The sequence below is a fragment of the Clavelina lepadiformis genome, chromosome 4 (genome assembly GCF_947623445.1).
Source record: "Clavelina lepadiformis chromosome 4, kaClaLepa1.1, whole genome shotgun sequence".
Classification (NCBI taxonomy): Eukaryota; Metazoa; Chordata; class Ascidiacea; order Aplousobranchia; family Clavelinidae; genus Clavelina; species Clavelina lepadiformis.
The window spans coordinates 10785784-10802403 of NC_135243.1; the positions used below are offsets into that span (position 1 = coordinate 10785784).

Below are 16620 nucleotides of genomic sequence, written 5' to 3' on the forward strand. Positions count from 1 at the left end.
CAAGATGGGACAAAAATTTAATTTTTATTTTAAATTTTATTAAAACTGATGCGCCTAATTTCAAGCAATGCCAAATCTAACATAATCTGAAAAAAGATTAGCCAATTTATATCGCCTGTTCAAGGAGAACAATTTTTAAATGGAACCATCATCACGGATTGAACGTAAAATTCCCCGGTAAAACAACGCTGCTATAATGTTTTTGTGTTAGCATTCCAGTGTCGTTGCCATTCCATTCCAGAATCGTAATAGAAAATTGTTGGAAATTGCCTTTCCAAAATCGTTGAGAAATATAAAAGATAAAGCGCTTAAATTTTTATAGTTAATAGTTGGGCTGTCTTCAACTTATTTGCTTGCACTTACTATTATGGGCAAAAATATTCTCTGCTCCAACCGGGGTAAAATTTCAGGTTTGGGTCCGATTCAACATTTTGTTTAAATGACGACTATTTTGTTGGAAACGCGAAATATATCTATGAAAGCTAAGGCAATTTATGCTTTTAAATTCCCTATTCCTCTAATTGCTTTAACTGCATTGCGTAGTTAACTGTTGCAGAACTTACATCGGACTTGCCTTCCATAGAGGCATATCATATACCGGTATACCTGTGAATAACTGCGTAAGTGGAATTATGCATTAGTTAGCCTACCCCTTTTCAGCAAATAAATAAACTTGAATTCTCTTGTCGCCATCTAGCGAACCTGGTGTTGAATGCTATACATTTATTAATACCAGCACACCTTTATTACAAATTATTGAATTTTACTTTATTGCTTAGGTATATTGGGAACTATGCAAAATTGGTAGTTTACATTATACCACTCTTTTTAAGTTGTTAACCTTAGGCAGGTTTGGTCCAAAAAGCCGCTTATCTTTGGGCGTGCAAACGCGTTGATGATAAGAGGTTGCAGAAAAAAAATGTTGCAAATGAAAAGGCTAATTATTTACAGGAAAGCTGAGACACTACAAAACCAAAAACACTCAACAGCTTTTAGCTGAATTGTTTTTGTTTGAGTGCTTACGTTTAATAGCGTAAACAGCAAGAATAGAATTGCGTTAAGTGCTAGGATTGCAGGAATAGCTAGATGAAGAGTAAAAAATAGATTAGAAATAAAGAAATAGCTGGTATTACTTGCTATACTTTAATTTGATGAATATTTTTTGCAGAAAAATATTGCTGTAAAACTTTAAAAATGGGTTCGAAGTTAAGTTCTTTATCTTGCACTTCTTGTGGGCCACAGAGTCACTACAGTGGTCGAAGAAATGTGAGACGTCGAAGCCGACGCAGATCTAGCAGCCGATACAGATACCAAGAATCATTTTACGACACAATACTGCCTGCTGAAGTGTTCATGACTCGTATTAACACCGTTCCTACTCAAGTACTTGCAAGCAACAAACATAGCCCAAAACGTAAAACCGTTTGTGTTAAAATTGGTAATATAGGCTATAACGTCATTACTAATTTGTAACATGCACTTTTCTAATTGAAACTGCTGCTGGCTAGTTGTGTAATTATAAGGCATTTTATACTGTACTTTTCTGGGCATTCGACTGTAACAGTATTACAACAACTTAATCAAAGAAGAATTCATCGTATTGTGAACATTTTCCATCTGCAGAATGCAATTCCTCGAAAGACGGTAAGCAAGATTCAGAAAATTGTCATGCGCCAAGAGGTGGAAAGGGTGTGCGTAAAGTGTTTCAAGGTGACTGTAATCCTGCAACAATGCCACATGATGAACAATCAAAAGCAAGTTTTCATTCATACATATTAAATAGCATCGGCAAAAGCAACTGTTGGTAAGCGGAATTCGGTTTGTTATTTTTTTTGTCTTATAGAAGATGGGAAATAGCATTGAAATTCTTGATTGCCCCGATATGTCAACCATCTCGATAAGTGGTGGATCTAGCCACGTGATATCAATATTCGCCGCTTCAGGCAATGCTACACCCATCGATAAACGCATTGATGATGTTGTTTTTGAATCGCAACCATACAATGGAGACGTTACAGCAACCACCTTGAACGTGCCTCCTAACTCTCTAAACAGTCAATTTATTTCAGGTGATTGAAAAAGATTTTATATTGGTCGTTAGAGTTACTAAAACCTGCTATAAACTCAGGAATAACTCCATTGGAAAGCATTGCAGAGGACGGCGATCATGATATCAGCAGCGATTCAGTTTTTGTTCACGATCCACACTCTGATTATTATTATTACCCTGGTGACAGTCGCTTTCGCCATCGTCAAGCATATTCTGAGTACAACAATAGCTTGCTGCAAGTGCCGAATTACCACGTAATTGAAAGAACTACACAAACAAAGTTAGTGAGTTTATGCATTTTTAAGTGGAATTTTGCGCTTACTATGAAAATATCAAAGCAATAAAATATCGTGTTACACGATGATGTAGGGCCTATAGTGTTACAAGTAAAAATTTTTACATTAGAAAATAGTATTGCATTTGCAACTGTGTTATGCATATTCCTGCAAACGTTTACTTCTTCTATAGTGCATCATCTTTACAAGTTGAAGGCAGCAACGGACCTGGTTTTGACAGCGATTTTGGAGCAAGCGCTGGAGTTGAAATGAGAATTGTGTCTTCCGATTATTCGAGCATAAACGCGACATTTCGAAAATTAAAGTGGAGCGCAATAAAACGTTGGATTCCCCCTAAAAATGAAAAAGGTGGAAAAATTGTTCGCAAGTGTTTGCTGAATGGTGACACCACCGCATTAATACGAAGGCCATCGGTCAGGTATTTTTGATTGGTTACAGGACCATAGATTACTTCCATAGTTACGCAAATATGTTTTCCTGCTTACTTTAATTAATGTTATATACGTTTAGTAAAGTTTGTACGTGGAAATGTTTCAGCGTGTTTTTGTTTAGATCACTATCTCAACCCTTTGTTTTGGCTCCGGTTGCTTTGTCTTCAAGACAAGCACGTTTGGCCTCTAAACGTCGCCATGCAACTGTTGCTGGGCCGGAGTGTCCATCTTTGCACGTAACAATGGAGTGGGATCCGTATGATATGAACTACGGGGCGACACATTGGATGGAGTACATAATACCGGGCATCACTTACCCATCCCATCCACTTTTGTGCAATGAACAGTACTGGGTTTGATTCCTTACGCAATATATGCAGCAATTATGCGTATAGCCTACTGCTCATAATACACTTTGTACACATTTTGGGATAGTTTTCTGTAAATAGTTTTCTGTATATTTCTTTGTGTTTTTGTATGCTACCATGTGCGTTTGCAATATAATACTCTAATTTATATGAAAAACAGATTAAGACTAAGCGCCAGTACAATTCTTAACCAATTCGTATAGAATATTTTCAGCAAAATGGCATATATTTCGACAATTGTATCTAGTATTGAACGATTAACTAAACCTTTGTTGTCAAGCCGAAGCTGTTCTTAACTGGTATATATACTGCATGTCAAATGTAAATGCTTTAGTTGCAAATGTAATCTGATAGTGCGCAAGTTTGCAAATCAGAAAAGTAAAGATTATTGCTCGTAATTTGTCAGCATTACAACACAAATCATCATATCAAAACCTGCTTTATTCGAACAACACCTACCACAGTGATATTTTCATACAAGCTAAGTAGGAATAGATGGATAATTGCATATATATTGAGAATGTATTTGTTCATGGATTAATGAATACTTTGTTACTTTGACCGTTGTCGCATGCTAGCTTTATAATACAAATAGCTATTGTTTTGCATAGGTTATCGATCACGTCAATGGAAAAGTACCATAATAAAAACTTAACAATTGCCAGTTTCCCTGAGACAAGCTTCGCAAGTTCCGTCATTCAATTAATAGGCCAATACTTCCTTCTACCCCCTATCTATCATCTAAAACGCAGTTTTTGGTTTGAGCTCTAAAGCTGTACGCGGTTCCCAATCTGGGAGTTGTAAAAAGTTTTTGGTAATGTGTTGAAGATGTCATCTACTTACAAAAAGTTTTAAGTTTTTGCCAATAATAGGCAGGCTATGTGCGCGCGTGTATGCGGTTTTAGTCAACAGTCGGCCAATTCAAACCAAGGATGATTCAATCCAGGACGAGTAAACTAGGACATCATATAAGTTTATAACCAACGTACAAATAAACTCAGGGAAATTCAACCCATAGGTATTGGCTGGGTTGTCCTGGGTTAAGTCGTTATGGGTTTAATTGTTCTGGGTTGAATCGACCCGGAACCGGATTTGTGCAAGCGCAGGAATACAAAATTTTGAGATTAATGATATACTGCAGTATACTGTATATTGTCTGTCCTTTAAATTACGGTCGGAAAATATCTTGCACTTTCATCAGTGGATTGTTATCAGTCGCAGTGACATTTGAAGCAATCGATTGATTTTGCATGGTTACATGCAATTATATGTCTATATGTGTGAATTATAATTGGCGAAATTAGGCTTCGATATCAAGACGTTGGATTTGAAATTGCAAACTTTATGGTTTGTTCGGTTCGCCTTGTGTTTAAAAGGTAAGATCAACGTTTAATAACCCTTCTATGAAAGGTTTATTGCGATATAGCCCTTGCCCTTTGTCCTTACACTTTGCCAAAGTATTCGATTGCGTTTGTGTGCTGTAACATAGTCATATGGCACTGAGCGTCCTGGTCGGAAAGCTAGTCAAATCAAAGTAAAGCGTTTTAACTGAAGGTGCCGAGGTATTTCCAGGTTTTAATTTAATTCAGTTTAAATGTTGCAGCTGTAGTAAAGGCCTCGCAGTGGCAATGTCTCCTGATGACAATAAAATGGGTAAGCTAAATTCTAACAAAGTTACTACTTCACCGTATGTAGGTCATGCAGCCTGTTGATAAAGCTGCCACTATTTCACCAGAAAAAGTCTTGCGTTCAAAGCTCTTTTTCATAGTTTCTTGTTAACCTAACTTGAATGTTTGGAGGTAAGTTAGGAAAATGGGTACCAGTATGCAAAAAGCTGAATTTAACTATTTAAGGTTTTATTGGAGTTAGATTTAGATTAGAAGATAGATTTAAGTTAGGTTTGCGTTACTATGTTATAACATTTAAGTTAAGCTAACAAGAAGCTGTGAAAATTAGCTTCAGACGCACGATTTTTTCTGGTGTAATAGTGGCAGCCAAATTTTAAAGGATAAATGCTATTACATGTATAAGCAATTTTCGTGTAAATGGCAATCCACGCTGTATTGCTACGCCGGTGGTTTCTGATTCACAGCTCCTTATTGCTGCTAACAAAAGTATCCATGAAAGCGTGCGTTGCAATTGCAACCTAATCGCTAGGTATTGTATTACTCACTTGCTTAATCACGCGCAACGTGTCTACTTTTGGCCGGGTAACTTGTTGTACTTGAGCTATGTATTCACGCATTGAAGCTTAGAGGATCAGAGCAACATTTGTTATGACAAAACTGGTCAAAAAGAAGGTTTGTCAGAGCACTGCTACTGACAATGTTTGCACCGCTCGCAATGCGCTGTTCTGTACCAGGAAAACTATTGCTTGGCAAATATATGGCATATCAGTATTTCGTCATTTTAGTAGTGCTAGTTGCTGCTCCAAAGAACATCCTTCAATTGAGCTAGAATCTAGCTGCTAGATAGTCACTTTGTCTTTTTCCTACCACGTTAATGTCAAAATAACCCAAAGAAGACTCGAGATTGTACTCTAATGAGTTATCGCTCAAAATGGCAACGTTCGGGCTATTTCAGCATTTCTTAGCCCAAGTAGGCCTATAACAGGTTACCTAGCCAGAAGTCGATATGATGTGCTTGATTAAGCATGTGAGTGATACAGAACCCAGGGAGAAGGCTGCCACACACCCTTTCACGGTTTTCTTTGCGGAAATAAGATATTGTGAATCAGAAACAACCGGCGTGCCACTATTGGTCGGATAGGCATGTACAAAAAAATTGCAAATAATACAGTAGCATATCGAAAAATGTTCAGTGTTTCGTCAGACTATAATTATTTTTGTCCAGTAGAATCGCATACATATTAAATCATAGAATACTAATATTAGTAGCTGTTAGTATTCTATGATTAAACAACCTTATAGATTCAGGAGTCGGATCTATTCTAAAGATATAGTTGTCTCGTAGACTGGATACCAGATATGGAAAAGCGCATTGCTGACTTCTAAAAGAGCTACAAATGTATGTTGTTTTAGTGTTCTATAGTAGTCAGTGGCGACAATAGCCAAATCTTATTATTGTGTAATCCAAACTTTCTCTTCCCATTGTGCTTGTATCTATTGGCTTGCCCTATTAACGAATATTCTTTGTCTTAATCTTGGATCAGATATGGCCTACTTCAATATGATACTTGTTCTTTGACTTTGAATAACGTACCACTGGTACCTGTATTACCGTATGTTAGTTTTTATCGTTGAAATCGCTACATTAGTCTGTAGTCAGTAGTCTGTGTAGTTTCAGCTGCGGAGTTGCTTTTAACACGGATTGACACATTTCAATTCTACGTCAACACAAAACGTACAAATCAGCTAAACATCGCCAAAGAACCCACCAATCCTGTCACACTCTCAGCTATTCCCTTTACTGAAAAGCAAAGGTTTCTTATGAAAAACGATAGTATACTACTCGTGTCTCGCAAATGGTCTCTACGTTTGTTATAGCTTCGTAAATACAGGAAACAACGGACGATTGATGCGGCAAATGTTTTTGAAATACCAGGAACTGTATTACTTAGCAAAGTTAGGAATGAAAGCATTGACTCAGTGAGGAATGATTATTCTTACCGGGAAATACCACTGTGCGTCAGTGCACGCTTTCTGCCGGAAAAAAAGAAATGCTATGTAAGACAAAATGCCACTGTTCAGAGTTGTTTTTGCGGAATTCAGTTGTTCCTTGCGGAAGTGAAAAAGGATCACTGGAACAGGTATCACTTTGTAGCAGGTTAAAACGAGTTGAAGTATGAGGTGTTATTCATAACTTATTTTTATAGGTATCAACATAAGTTTTTTTACAACATTGTGCTAACATTTTGTTTACAATTATGGGAAACACTGCAGCAAAACAAGAAGGTAAAACCTATTTTTCTATTTACTCTTGTTTTACTTGAATAGGCCTATTAAATTGATATAAGAGCCGTGCTAACATCAATAGGATAAAAGCAATGGATCAGAATGCAGTTAGCACTTCAAAAGTTAATTTATATACCGCAATAAAACTAGCTTGAGTGTTCTTAGTCAGATATAATTATGGAATGGCTCATCTTATCGTAAAGTGAGTGACTGTTTCACCGCAAGTAGGTTACACAGACTGTTGTTAAAGATGGGCGGATAGGTTAGGAAAATGGGTATGCAAAAAATTGATTTTATTTATGTAAGGTTTTATTGCAGTTAAATGTAGATTAGAAGGTAGAATTAGGTAAAGTTTGGGTTACTATGTTATAACATTTAACTTCAGTTAACAAGAAACTGTAAAAAATAGCTTGGAATGCATAATTTTTTCCGTTGAAATAGCGGTAGCCTTTATGTTTAGAAATAAAGCAATTTTGTTAGTGATCGCGTTATGTAATAAACAAGATTTTGCATCGTTTGTATGAAATTTTTTCGTTTGATTTGGATACTTGTTTCGAATATTTGCTTCGAATAATATTACTCGAGGCCCATTCACTAACGCATGCAACATCATAAATATACTGTGTTTGGTGTTAAACGTGAAGTTAAAAAGCGTTTCAATATCATCTAGGACCTAGGTCGTATGCTTGAGTTTAGGCGATAGCTTGAGCAACTGAAAGTTTACATGAAGTGTATATATGGTTATTTTCGAAGAAATACGGTTTTCAAAAACTGCATAGCCTAGGTACAGATATAATTTGATAAAGTTTGATGCTCATATTGACAATTTTAGCTCCACATTCAAAGTTGAAATTGTAATTAGTTATGGCCAGTCATACTTTTAATATTTGTGCTTAAAATATGATTGCGTAGGGTTTGGAAACACAATTGTGCAAAATATCTTTTAAAAGGTTCCTGTTTCAAAGAATAAAACTTTCCGCGAAAGTATTGCTTTTTCATATTTCAGATTTAACGACGTAAACACGTAACCAATATTTGGCGTCTTTTTGCACACCAAAGACTAAAACTCATAAATGTCGAAATGCGTCATATAGCCCACTTCCTATTGAAGTGTATTGCAACGTCCGCAATCTCACCAGTAAACAATCGCAATATTTACTCAAATGTTCAAGTACTGTATCTCGTGAATTATATTTTTGTAGGTGCAAGGCGGCGAGGAGTTTCCCAATTGAAGCGAAACTTGTTTTGCCAAATGTTACATCAATCTTCTACATTATAGAAGATATATAATGGATAGGATATAGAATCTATATGCTCAGTCTTGTACATATACACTACATATCGTACGCTAAACGGTGCTATGTAGTTATAACCTAGCATTAGCAAGTGTAAATTGGTGATTACAAATGGTATCATAATCCTATCATAATCATAATCTTCCAAGTAAACTTGGCAATGCTTTCTCATCGATCGAACCAGCCATTACTTCGATTGAAACAGACATTATATGTTTTTAGATTTTTTGTACTGCCCAAATTTAGAGCCAGGACCACTGAACAGGTGCAGGCGTAATTAATACATTGCCCAAAGGCATTACAACGGTAACGCTTTCGCTTTCTGTCACTGGGTCGTCAACGACTTGGAAATTCGTTCAGTGACGTGTTTGACGCTTCAATGCAGAAGCACACTTGGCATGCTTGGGCAGAATAATTCAATGCAATGAAAAGTATTAGCTGTCAATGTGCTTAATTTAGCAATGGGAAATATGTGATTCAGTGCGTACGTCGTCGAGTTGCGTTGCCAACTTAACATGCACCCGTACAAGGTAGCACGATTCGGCCTCATCAGTTTACTTGCAAGCACATCTTACAATTCAACAAAGAAATTTTGTGATTATTTTTACGGTGTTTCGCCGTCCCAAAAATCAAACAAATCTGTTACTTAAACGAAGTTAAACCAACTCACAATGATTTTGATCTTGGCCATCAAAGACTGGCGAAATAACATCAGAGAGTGGCGAAACGACATGAGCGCGGTTCATGAACTTTCGATATGTAATTACACATATAGAATTTTTGTAGAAGTTCCTTTTTTGAGAATTAATACCTTGTGGCAATACCTAATTTTGCAAACACATGATCATATTTCACGTCTTCCGGCGTTTCATGGGGAAGTGAAACACAAAACTTCAATATACGTAATATTCCGACGCCAAGAAAACCTTCAGCAAAAATTTATCAGGGTTAAAGTTGGTTGTATCTCATCACACGCTAGTCACTTGTGCTTGTGATTCGACAAAGAATTCCTCAAACAAAGCCGGCGCCCAACGCCCAAGCTAGCGCCAACTTCATGAACGAAGCATTCATGCTTAAAATGGCTATACATTTCTCCCATTGATATACCGCATGATACTGCAGCTAGGATAAATCGTTTCACCATGTTTCTTCATTTATAACCGCATAGGGTTCGTTAACTTCTTAAAGTTTTATTTGCAGTACTTAACCCGCGTTTTAAGTATCCTCTACAATTGTAAACGGTGGTGACACTATGTGAAAGTTTTGAAATTCCTTTGGAGAAAGCAATGCCAATACACGCAAATTCATCAACAAATGAACTTAGTTACCGTTTGCGATGATAACCATTTGATCTACGACTACAGTGTTGCGCAATGTAGGCTACATTGCCAATTTTCAGCGAGTGCAATTCCTGCCAACAATTCAGTCGCGTTTTCTTCTTGTTATGAAGTACATTATTATCTGTAGCTTAAGTCGCATTCAAGTATAAACATGTATCAGGATCGAGCATTGGGAGATTATTACGTCACTATCTTTTCCCATTCAGCCCTTTATAATATGGTCTTGGCAAGGTAAACTGTCTCGTCAAGAGATAAACTTCGGTTTGCATTGCGGGACAGACTTTGCTTTGGCCAAGTGTTTCGACGCTAATTACGCCCTACAATCCTACATGGTACCCGTAAATTCTTAACTCGTATTTCGAATGTCGGCATTAGAAGAGTTGACTTGCCTGCGGCTTAAGGTGAATTCTAAAGGACGCAAGCATAGGATTATTCTTTCAGCACATCACACTCATGGGATTTAGCGCGTTGTGCTTTACTCACCTTCTGAAGGAGTGGTAGAAACAACTGTCCTATTCAGTCAGTTTAATGACACCTTCAGCAGTTTAAAACGTTGAGCTCTAAGGGGAGCTTGTTACTCTTAAAATTAGTATTGGCCTGCATTAAAACGAGTGTAGCTTAGTGAACTATAGCAAGTTTGAGGTTCTTACTAACTTATTCGGCGTGTACTGTTACACTTTTAAAGGAGAGAGGGTTAGGCCATTTGTACAAGAAATCGAAGATGCAAAGGTTCATACGAGGCATTTCCTTAGCCTTATAAAAGTTATGACAATGAAACGTTCCTATTCTTTGCAAATAAATAAACTGAGGTTCTCACAATATCACTAGGAAAAACAATACGTTCGAAGTTATTTTTCACAAGTTTCTCATTAACCTATCTTCAATGTTATAACATAGCAAACTTTACTCTGCCTTCTAATGTATATTTACCCCCAAATAAGCCCTAAATAGCTAAAATCAACTTTTTGCATACCCATTCTCTAACGAAACTGCTCATCTTAAATAACGGGTTGGGTAATTATAGGTGTCCTTAAATCGATTATCATCAATCAGTTCATTCAATTAATTCCGCTAATTTGCAATGCATAGCTAGTGTCTTGCCTCCCCACAATGAAAAGCCAAAGATAAACAATAGAAAAAAGGAGTATCTCCACGCCTGGCGCAAATAATAAGGCCTGCAGCAGATCAGCGACAACTGGAAGGCAGGAGTAGGGTAGGTTAAGCTTGAGTTTTGGAGTAGTTTTAGGATCTGCTTGATTTGATTTTTAGGACTAGGTCATCTTAACGCTGTTTGGTTTAGTTTAAAGTTAAACTATTTCCAAAATGTCTAGGTGGTGGAAATCTGGTAAGCTTGTTTAAAGATAAATACAGTAGCAGTTATATTGCAATATTTATGCAAACTAAAATTGAATGATTCGGTTGTTATCATACGTTTATATGGTTGTCATAAACATAAAAAGCGTCGTAAGCAGGAAATATGTCGTAACTGAATTTTATCATGTATTATTAGAATCATCTGAAAAGGAGGACGTGGTTGAGTATCTTGACGAACATCCAATTTTCCTGAGCGATTACATTGATCGGAATCCACATCTTTTGGATAATTACGTCGTAAACAATGTCGACGAGGCTACGGTCAGCAACTGGCTGGAGAAGGTTCAAAAACCACCCCCAAGTAATTAGTATGGTGCTTGGTGTCGTTATCTTGCGTAACCTGTTAGGCGCAGGCGTTTAATAAAATTCTTCTTGTAGCCGAAGTCTTGCAGACACTGCGTATTGATTACTTGAAAGAGAAGAATTGTACACAACATCACACAGATAAGTACATGCACAAGGACTTAGTTATCAGAAGAGCTGATTACTTTGCCCTGGATTTGTGTTTCAAGAACCGGACTTATCGCCCAGCAAAAGATAAAATATTATTGGAATTTGCTGTTGGTAAGTATGCTGTAGTTACTTGTCTCTTTTAGTCGTTCTATTTGTTTTTTTGGAAACGCCGTAAAGTTGAACTATTGTCCAGATATGCATACAACGTATACCTACTACGTATAAAATAAGGTAAAACCGTGATTGTTGAATTTAAAAATCAATCACAGCTGTGCTCTGATTGACGCTTAAACTTACCATTGTCAAGCTATTAAACGATCAAAAACCCTCGAAGCTCTACCCGAATCTCTTTTACCAGTAGGCTAAGCTAGTAAGTTATACAACCGGGCTGATACAGTTGGCGGTTTTCGACAGGGAATTCCAAAGGAGCCCAAGGCACACTGTTTCGTATCCCTGTGAAGGATTCATTGCAGGGGAGCCAGTGGAGCTGCATGATTGTAAATGAAAATGAAACAGCAAAGAAGATTACTGTACAGGTAAATGTGCCCCCGGACGCGATCATTGGACGATACAAGCTGACAGTTGAAGTGACCAGTATTCTTGCTGATGGACCCAAAACTGAAAGGAAAGCCAAACCTGATGTGATTGTCATTTGCAATCCATTCAAGCCTGGTACATTCGTGTAGTTAAAACGCGTGCAAGAAAGTAGTAATAGTAATATTCGATGCCCTTAGTAGTACGAAATGACAACACTATACGTCCAAGTCCATATATCGGGAACTTAATTATATTTTCGAATGATTTTTAGCCGATGTTTGCTTTATGGAAAAAGAAACGGAGCGAAACGAATACGTGCTCAGCGATACGGGAATCATCTACTTTGGCCAATATTATAGAATTGGAGGAAAGAAATGGCTGTTTGGACAATTCGAGGAAGGTATATTGGACATAGCTCTCAAACTTCTGCGAGAAGACTCCCGAGTCAAAAAGAATCCTGTCAAGAGCTTGAAACAACGATCTTCTCCTGCATATTGCAGCCGGATTCTCTCTGCTATGGTATTGCACAGCTTTGACGATTTTTGAACTAAACAAGCTTTTGTAGTCAATATATTAGATGCATACACTGGTCAGGATTGAGTTAAATTGTCTCCTTTTAACTAATTTGTTTTAATGTTGGAACGTACCCTTCAGTTCATGTAAACTGAAAATACTATTGCTAATGTTAATTGAAAAAAAAGTTGTAGCTTTAATACCACAAGTTAAATTTTTGAACCTTATCTTGCATGGATTCGGTAGTTTTTAAGGTTTTCGGATTTCGGCAAGAACGAGACCTTTTAATTGAAATGTTTCGTTCTAGGTCAATTGTGTAGATGACAAAGGTGTTTTGTATGGTCGCTGGGACGGGGAATACTCGGACGGTGTTCGACCAACCACCTGGAACGGGAGTGTAAAGATCCTGAAACAATGGAATGAAACGAAAATGCAGCCTGTGAAGTACGGACAGTGTTGGGTGTTTTCTGGGATCCTTACAACAGGTGAATTCTATGTCAAACTATATGAGGCAAAGTATGAAGAATTGAGTTTACTCTAATTTGTTTTTATATAGTTTTGAGGGCACTGGGCATTCCAGCGCGTAGTGTGACCAATTTTCAGTCTGCTCATGATGTTGAATTTAACATGACAATCGACAAATTTGTCGATGAAAATGGTGATGAAGCCGATTTTGAAACTGGAGATTCTATCTGGAACTTTCATGTATGGAACGAAGGTTACTTCAGACGACCTGATCTGCCGAAAGGTTACATTTATTGCACTAAGTCTTGGTCGATTATTATCTGTCTTTATCACGCTAACATTAGCTTATGGAAATGTTTAAACAGGATATGATGGCTGGCAGGCAGTGGACGCAACTCCACAAGAAGAAAGCAGTGGAATCTACCAGTGCGGACCAGCACCAGTAAAGGCAATCAAGAATGGTGAAATCTTTATTGGATCGGACACCAACTTCCTCTTTGGAGAGGTAAGGCTTTGCGATTGCTGTGCCAAGAATAATACACGAATCAAGTCGAAATCCACTAGCTATTAATTTTTACCGATAGTTTACATCCATTTAAGGTAAATGCCGATCGACTCACGTGGAAAATTAACCAAGACCAGGAAGTTGAAGCGCTCATCAAACGAGAAATGCGCCATGTCGGTAGAGCAATCAGCACTAAAGCCGTTGGGACCAATGAAAGGGAAGACTTGACAGAGCACTATAAATACCCCGAAGGTAACAATTATGAAAGATTTATAAGAAATAAATTTGCGAATAGCACAGAATAGAGCAATATTTATTATAGACAAATTTGTAGGTATAAAGATTTCTAAGTATTTGTCCGTTCTCACAGACTCGGTGGAAGAAAGAGCGGCATTCGATCGGGCGTACGCTCATGCAAAAAAGACATGGTATCATGAGAAACTGGATACGATTGAAAAAGAAGAGGACATCAAAATCAACATTAAATCAGTCGGCGACGTTGTTAATGGAAAGACGGTGACCGTAGTTATTGAGGTAAATGAGGCCTCGCGTCTTAAATGGATACACCATTAATATTTTTTCTTGATAATTCCTGCTATATTATAGGGAGCTAGTCTTCGTTGATAAGTTTCTTTATGATATAGGTGAAAAATGACACAACTGTTGACAAGACTGCTGCTATGTCCATTGTACTGAAAACCATGTTGCACAACGATCAACAAAAGGCTTTTTTGAAACGGATAAAATACGAAAAACAAATCAAAGCCGGAAAAGGTAAAATACTGATTTCGAATTGATGACAGACCTTTCCATATCATTAATCTCATTAGTTGTTTAAACTTTGCTTTTTCAAATATTCAGCCGAAACACAGAGTATAGAATTGCCGTTTAGTGAGTATGGGCGCCACTTGGTGGACAACGCTGTGATTCGCGTCGTCACCACCGCGCGTGTGAAAGAAACGGATAATTTCTATGTCAATTCCTTTGATGTTCAAGTGGAGAGCCCTGATTGTATTGCAATTGAGGTAGCAATGGGATATTTCATCAGGATTACAGGAATATTTGACGCAGCAAGCTTTTATGCTATTTCACAAACAAAACTAACTCCTAATGGAAAGTACTCTATATCTATATGCTCCATTTTCTCTTTATACGGTTTTACAGTGCGACGACCAACTCAAGCGCAGCTCGTACAACAACGTAAAGGTTACGATCAAGAACCCTCTTCCTGTAACTTTGACAAAAGCTGTTTTCAGTTTGGATGGTTCTGGTTTTTCAGGAAAAGAAATTAAAATAAAGTGAGTGAGAGCAAGTAGCTTAATCCTTGCCATTATTATATGGAGTTTCTTGCAGGTGATATATTTTGAGTTTAGTGGCTTTTGCCGCGGCAAAACCAATTCGCCATCCCCTATTAGTCTATCAACAATGCACTGCTTCACTGAGTATCAAGTCGGGTCGAGTCATTCACCTAATTATTTTATGTAAATCAAGTGAGTCGTTTGGTAAATGAGACTCAGTCAAGTCGAGTGCGTTATAATGTGAAACCAATTCCATACAAGTTTTGGAAAGGGTTATACTGTTTTGTCAACATTTTCAACGTTTCCAATTTTTACAAAAATGGCTTATTTTAGCAGCATCGTATACGTTGCTGTACACGATCCACTGCAACAACTTAATTGCTCTTTATTTATTTCTTTTTTTATTTTACTTATTTAAAAGATGGCTGCTAATCTTTCAACGAGCGGGAAAAAAACGACACCCGCAAGCTTAAAACGTGCACTGTGTTAACTACTCTGTGGCACTATAACGCGGAAGGCTAGCATGGCCATATAACTCAATAAATGCCAAATTTTATTAGGAAAATACGGTGAATGGCCACTGAATAAATATGTTCAAACGAAGCCAGAAGGACGATTGTAAATCACGTCGGGTCATTTCAAAATACAAACTTAAACATGTTTTTTAGTGTTTTCTGTGGAGAAAGTCGAATGTTGCACTTCAGTTATTTTGACTTTTCAACCAAATAATTGCGATGTTGTTTCTAGGGACCCCATACCTCCCAAGGAATCTTACACATATACCGCCGAGGTCTACGTATACAGAAGCGGCACTGTGACCTTGATGGTCGATTTTGATGCGGTGGAAATCATGAACATCAAAGCTGAAAAAGACGTCACAGTAGTTGAGTAATCATGCAGCAAGTGCTGGACCTGCCAACGAATTTTCGTAACAAGTTATATTAATTGCACCGAATGATCCGTTCTGTGTTAGCCTCCTAATTGTAAATAACGTTGTTTTAAAATACGTAATTGTATAACCTTGAGATAATAGTATATTAGGCATTACTTCGTATCTGCAATTTTATTGAATACCCCGTCTGAATTAAGTAACATTTTTTCTGGATCCACTGCCCTGCATTAGACTATATAATGTATTAAGCAAGAAACGTATATGAAAAATATTTATGTAAATTAAAAAGTTATTTATGTAAACGTGTTATGAACAAAATAAAATTCCTGTATGATTTTTTTGGGTGGTTATTCGGGAGGTTTGACAATATAAGAGTAAACCTAATTCCAAAAATATGTTTCTAAAAAAAATGTTTACAAAAAAAAATGATTGATACGTCAATCAATGGGAAATTTATTGGCCACAGTGTTCCAACTTTTGTTAAAGCGCGTGTAATCTTAATCGGATTAAGACAGCAACCGCTTTATGGCCGTGCTTATGCAGTGAAAAATGTTGCTATGGTAGGCGGAAGTTTGCGATAAAAAATTTTTCTGACGTTTGAGTGAAATCACGTGCTGAGCATTTTGCAGCTCGCGCTATGGGTTTGCAAAACAGATACAGACTAATATTATTCTTGATTCATATGAAACTGTAATACGACAAATAGACCATTAGCCTCGCAAGTTTTAAAATGACCCACTGATTCTTTTTCTTGTTTTATTTGGGAATTAGGCCTAATGTTCAAATATACAAAGCAAGCATCCACGAACTGTTTACTATGAATTTTCAAAATTGCTATAGACAGAATGCTTAACATACTAAATCTTGTAAAAGCTTGACGTTAATAGGT

General features: G+C 37.2%; 2 protein-coding genes across 4 annotated transcripts; both read left to right on the top strand.

The window, feature by feature from the left end:
- The first annotated feature begins 1172 nt into the window (after window positions 1-1172).
- On the top strand, window positions 1173-3206 carry LOC143452497 (uncharacterized). 2 transcript variants are annotated; one of them, XM_076953498.1, is made up of 6 exons: window positions 1173-1438; window positions 1624-1754; window positions 1844-2069; window positions 2129-2330; window positions 2519-2764; window positions 2899-3206. In XM_076953498.1, exons 1-6 carry the CDS (start codon window positions 1195-1197, stop codon window positions 3134-3136), a joined length of 1287 nt encoding a protein of 428 aa, XP_076809613.1. In that variant the 5' UTR covers window positions 1173-1194; the 3' UTR covers window positions 3137-3206. The 2 variants fall into 2 exon arrangements, with proteins under 2 accessions (XP_076809613.1, XP_076809614.1); XM_076953499.1 differs by having other exon boundaries at window positions 1173-1414.
- A 3553-nt stretch (window positions 3207-6759) lies between these two features.
- On the top strand, window positions 6760-16067 carry LOC143452058 (protein-glutamine gamma-glutamyltransferase E-like). Of its 2 annotated transcripts, XM_076952885.1 has the most exons (15): window positions 6760-6914; window positions 6981-7059; window positions 11205-11369; window positions 11447-11632; window positions 11936-12193; window positions 12330-12577; window positions 12879-13056; window positions 13128-13319; window positions 13402-13541; window positions 13637-13793; window positions 13912-14075; window positions 14186-14315; window positions 14403-14566; window positions 14706-14839; window positions 15587-16067. In XM_076952885.1, exons 2-15 carry the CDS (start codon window positions 7032-7034, stop codon window positions 15729-15731), a joined length of 2289 nt encoding a protein of 762 aa, XP_076809000.1. In that variant the 5' UTR covers window positions 6760-6914; window positions 6981-7031; the 3' UTR covers window positions 15732-16067. The 2 variants fall into 2 exon arrangements, with proteins under 2 accessions (XP_076809000.1, XP_076809001.1); XM_076952886.1 differs by lacking the exons at window positions 6760-6914; window positions 6981-7059 and adding an exon at window positions 10339-11039.
- Window positions 16068-16620: the final 553 nt, after the last annotated feature.

What these genes read in the sequence shown, in the direction of transcription:
- LOC143452497 (XM_076953498.1), top strand. Translation starts at nt 1,195, where the DNA reads ATGGGTTCGAAGTTAAGTTCTTTATCTTGCACTTCTTGTGGGCCACAG. An exon ending in GAAAGAACTACACAAACAAA is followed by an intron (nt 2,331 to 2,518) that starts GTTAGTGAGTTT and finishes CTTCTTCTATAG; the next exon opens with TGCATCATCTTTACAAGTTG. An exon ending in ATACGAAGGCCATCGGTCAG is followed by an intron (nt 2,765 to 2,898) that starts GTATTTTTGATT and finishes GTTTTTGTTTAG; the next exon opens with ATCACTATCTCAACCCTTTG.
- LOC143452058 (XM_076952885.1), top strand. Translation starts at nt 7,032, where the DNA reads ATGGGAAACACTGCAGCAAAACAAGAAG. An exon ending in CACTGCAGCAAAACAAGAAG is followed by an intron (nt 7,060 to 11,204) that starts GTAAAACCTATT and finishes ATGTATTATTAG; the next exon opens with AATCATCTGAAAAGGAGGAC. An exon ending in GGTTCAAAAACCACCCCCAA is followed by an intron (nt 11,370 to 11,446) that starts GTAATTAGTATG and finishes TTCTTCTTGTAG; the next exon opens with CCGAAGTCTTGCAGACACTG.